At 34.9% G+C, this 4,808-nt stretch overlaps 1 protein-coding gene across 1 annotated transcript in view; it reads left to right on the top strand.

Moving 5' to 3' along the window:
- Positions 1–837: 837 nt before the first annotated feature.
- The window catches only part of LOC115208764 (general transcription factor II-I repeat domain-containing protein 2B-like), a 5,906-nt gene continuing 1,935 nt past the window's right edge, over positions 838–4,808 (top strand). The window contains exons 1-3 of the mRNA XM_029777082.1: positions 838–943; positions 2,140–2,297; positions 2,392–2,899. Coding sequence (XP_029632942.1) covers positions 838–943; positions 2,140–2,297; positions 2,392–2,899 — 772 coding nt within the window. The remainder of the gene's footprint in view (positions 944–2,139; positions 2,298–2,391; positions 2,900–4,808) is intronic.

Raw genomic sequence — 4,808 nt, 5'->3', positions numbered from 1 at the left:
TTTTTTCAAGACTTATACATGCCCTGATACCATCGGTATCTACATATCAAATTTCAGCGCAATCGGCTGGAGGATGCCCGAGATCCTAGTAGACACACACACACAGACAGAACGGATTTTATATAATATATATATATATATTTATAAGGCAAGGAAGAAAGTGGAGAAGATAATTAATTGACAAACATCAGTCAGATCCATTTATTAATTACAATCATATTAATAAATAAATAATAAATAAACAAAGAATAAATGTTTGTAAGCTGATGTTTGTTAATTAATTATCTTCTCCAATTTCTTCCTTGCCTTATGAATTCTGGCTAAACTTTTGCTTACCTCCACACATGCCTATTATTCAATTCCACTATTGCCTTGCAAAAGTAAGCATTTGGATAAATATAGGTATACATCCAGTAGTATATTGGATATTCATTATCCCTTAGATTAGGGGTCTCCAAAGTACGGCCCGCGGGCCGGATTCGGCCCGCCAAGGTTTTTAATCCGGCCCGCCGAGCTGTCCTCCAAAATTATAAAACCAATGTCGAAAAACAAGCCTTGCCGAAATCATACAAAAACAAATATACTTTACACCCCTTTTAATACGTTTGACAAATATAGTACAGCAAATAGACGCAAGACGACGCTAATTGATTTGCCATCAATTAATGTCTTTAAATTGCGCCGGCGAATTAAAAATTTATACACTAAACTTTAGTGTAAATATAGGTTCTTTTCACTCCCCCCGTTTAACTGACCCATCAGAACCACCATAAAATGAATTAACTTCGCTATGGAGCTACCTATCATTCATCTTAGATAATAGGCGATGTCAGTGAGATGGATGGTGCTGCTTACAATGAAGCAGAGATTCAATTTCTAGCTTTATTGATGTCGCAGAAAAGTCAACCTATTCCGTCAACTGTCGAGAGAGCAGATACGACAAGTATGACGTTAATAAAAGTCCCGTGCCTAGTATATAAAAGAAGACAAATATCGATTTATCGATGTTACCTACATCTCACGAGCGATGAATAGAGAGGGTTGTTGAGCCTGACGTTGTGTGGTGGTTTCTAATCTGGTGCAGTCGCCAATCAGCGTGGAGTAGTAAGTTCGATGCGCATTCCGTCAGTCAGCACAGACTTGGCGTTTTCGTTGTGCACAAGGTGAGTCATTTGTCGTCGTCGCTGCCGAAGTGAATGCACGTATCGAGTGACCTGTGAATATTTGTTTACTTGTTTCGTCCTTTTACATATATCGTCGAGCAAAATCTGTCGACCCATGGTAAAAATGTTAGCTCAAGGAAGAAAACGAAAAATCGACTCTGAGTGTAGAGTTTTTAAGGAACAATGGAACATAGACTATTTTGTCATAGAGTCAAACAACAAGGCACTATGCGTTATATGCACCGACACAATTGCAGTACTTAAAGAGTACAACATTCGGAGACATTATGAAAAAAAGCATTCATCACAGTACTACCAATTCATTGGACAGCTACGTAAAGAGAAATTTGACAAATTAAAGAAGAATTTATCATCAATGCAGTTTGTTTTCAAGAAGAAGGCTGTAGAAAAAAGAGAGAGCAACAAGAGCAAGCTTCCATGTGCTAACTTTTGGCGAAGAAAGGTAAGCCATTTACAGATGGTGAACTTATAAAAAAGTGCTTGAATGAGGTAGCTAAGGAAATGTGTCCAGAAAACGTAGATTTATTTTCCGCAATTAGTCTTTCTGCGAACACTGTGCTCGTAGGGTTGAACATATTGAAGAAATATTAAATCACAGCTAAAAGACAAAGCCAGCAAGTTTGTATGCTTTTCTGTTGCACTTGATGAGTCAATTGATGTATCAGACACATCCCAATTGTTATTGTTCATCAGAGGAATAAATGCCAATTTTGAGATTACTGAGGAACTTGTATCTGTGCACAGCATGCATGGAACAACAACAGGCATAGATATTTTTAGAGAAGTGGAAAAGTCAGTGGCTGAGTATAATTGGAATGGAAAAACTAAAATGCATAACAACAGATGGTGGCAGAAATATGTGTGGAACCAAAAAGGGCTTAGTTGGGCAAATTAACAAAGTAATTGAGAATTCCGGTGATTGAAACCTTTGGTATTGCATTGTATTCTTCATCAGCAAGCACTGTGTGGAAGCATCTTGATTTATCATCTGTATTAGATCCTGTGATTTCCACTGTTAACTACATAAGATCTCATGGACTCAAACATCGCCAATTTCGTGATTTCTTGGAGGAAATGAATGCTGAGTTTCCAGACCTACCTTACTATACTTCAGTAAGATGGCTTAGCTATGGAAAAATTCTGGCTAGATTTTTTGAGCTTCGAACTGAAATTGAAATATTTTTAAATGAGAAAAAACCATTCACAGGTGTTGCTCAAAGACAGTGAATGGCTCTGGAAATTAGCATTTTCAGCCGATTTAACTATGCATCTCAATGATTTCAACCTACGGATACAAGGTGAAACTTCACTCATCTGTGATTTGTACTCAAAGGTGAAAGCTTTTCGTAAGAAATTAATACTATTTGAAAGTCAGTTAACAAGAAGCTGCTTTACTCATTTTTCACGATGTGACAAATATAGACAGGAAGCTGCCACTCCATTTCCAAACTTGTTTGCTCAAGATGTCATTTTAGCTTTGAAACAACAGTTTGAAGAACGTTTTTCTGATCTTGATGCATGTTCTTCAAAACTAAGAATTTTTGAAAATCCATTTAACTCTGTTATTGGAGACTTACCTTCTTATGAGTTACAAATGGAAGTTATTGATTTGCAATCCAATGACATCCTGAAGGACAAATATAAAGAGGGAAATTTGATTGAATTCTACAAATGCCTTCCATCCGACCAATTTCTTCATTTAAGGAGGTTTGCCTGTGAATTCATTTCAGTTTTGGCACCACATATTTGTGTGAGAAGACTTTTTCAAAGATGAAATACACAAAATCCTGCTACAGATCACAATTGTCTGATGAACATTTAAATGCATTGCTTGTTATTGGAACCACTCATTTTGAACCTCAGTTGGACAAAATTTTGTCAGAAATGAAACAATTTCATGTTTCCCCTATTGATCAAGTTAAAAAAAAAACATGTTAATTGTTACTGATATTATATACATTGTGATTATGTACTGAATAAATAACCTTTTTTAATTATTAATTCACTATTATTATATTATTTTGGTAAAATAAATAATTTAGAACCTTGGCCCCCGGCGTAGCTTAAAAATTCAGCAATGTGGCCCTCCGCTGGAAAATTTGGAGACCCCTGCCTTAGATGGTTGTCTAACCTCTAAATCATATATATATAATTATATATATAATATATATATATATATAATATATGTGTGTGTGGTGTGGTGTGTGGTGTGTGTGTGTGTGTGTGTTGTGGGTGTGTGTGTGCGTGGTGTGCTGTGTGTGTGTGTGGTCTATTATGTATTGGTAGAACTTAAAAACGATAAAAACCTTTATCGGATAATGTTAAGTTAAACACAAGTAAACAGTTTTTCATACTGCAATGTAAGGTTAGAATGAAGTCCATTGTCAAAATGGGGGAAGCTAGGTGTTAATAGCCAAACTGTGAAACTCTAGCAAATTGGCTGGACCTTAGCAAACCTTCATTAGCAGAGATAATTGTACCCCAGTATTTTGTGACTGTTTTTATTCTGTGAGACAAGGTTCACCTGGATTCTGGAAGCTATGATTACCTGTTTAGTTATTGCAGTTTGTGCTTGGTTCTAGGCATTTTTGAAACATATTATGCTCCAGGAATTCCCCAGAACTTTTTGATTGTCAGTTTTAAAATAATTCTGTGTCACAACTGGGTGAGTACAAAAATTCTCTTAAGTTATGTTATGTTATAATATTTATGTGAATTTTGAAACCTGCATTTCTGGCAGGTTGTGTAGTAATTTTGCTAGTTATTTTCTGTTCAGATAAATGTTAAAATTTATATACATAGCTAATGAGTGTATGAATTTAAATTTTTCATGTAGCCAATTTTTTGTACTAGACAACTGTAAATTTTGACTAACGGTTACTCAGCATGCTTGTATGAAGCAGTTTTGTGTGAATTTAAAGCAACCTAGATTTTTTTGTTTGACTATTTAATTTTTTTTACTATAATTATTGAGGTTGTCTGGCAGCCGTTTGTGCCATGAACTTTTAGTTTAAATAGTTTCTTTGACATTAGATTTATTTATGTTTTGGTTCAAGGTTCGAAATCCAAGACTGAACACCGAATTTCCGAAGACAGATTTTATGACATTTTATGACATTCCGAGGTTCTAAATCCAAGATTGAACACCAATTTGTGAAGCCAGATTTTATGACATTCCAAGGTTTCGAAATCCAAGGTTTGAATTTGTGACGCCAGATTTTATGACATTCCAAGGTTTGAAATCCAAGGTTTGAATTTGTGAGGCCAGATTTTATGAAATTCAAATTTCCGGAATACATATTTGTTTTGTAAACCAAATTTGTGACGCCAGGTTTTTTGAGAGGTCAATTTTGGTGAAATCAAAATTTGTGAATCCAGAGTTACGAATCCAAGTTTGTGAAATGAAGTTGAAGCCGGGCTTCTGAGTCCGAATTTTGAACTAGATATATATATATATGATATAGATATAGCTTAGAGAATTCGGACTCAGAAGCCCGGCTTTCAACTTCATTTCACAAACTTGGATTCGTAACTCTGGATTCACAAATTTTGATTTCTCTATATATATATATATATATTATATATATATATATATATATATATATATATTATATATATATATAT

Source organism: Octopus sinensis, linkage group LG2 (genome assembly GCF_006345805.1).
Source record: "Octopus sinensis linkage group LG2, ASM634580v1, whole genome shotgun sequence".
In the NCBI taxonomy this organism is placed as follows: Eukaryota; Metazoa; Mollusca; class Cephalopoda; order Octopoda; family Octopodidae; genus Octopus; species Octopus sinensis.
This window is presented reverse-complemented; position numbering and strand designations above follow the sequence as displayed.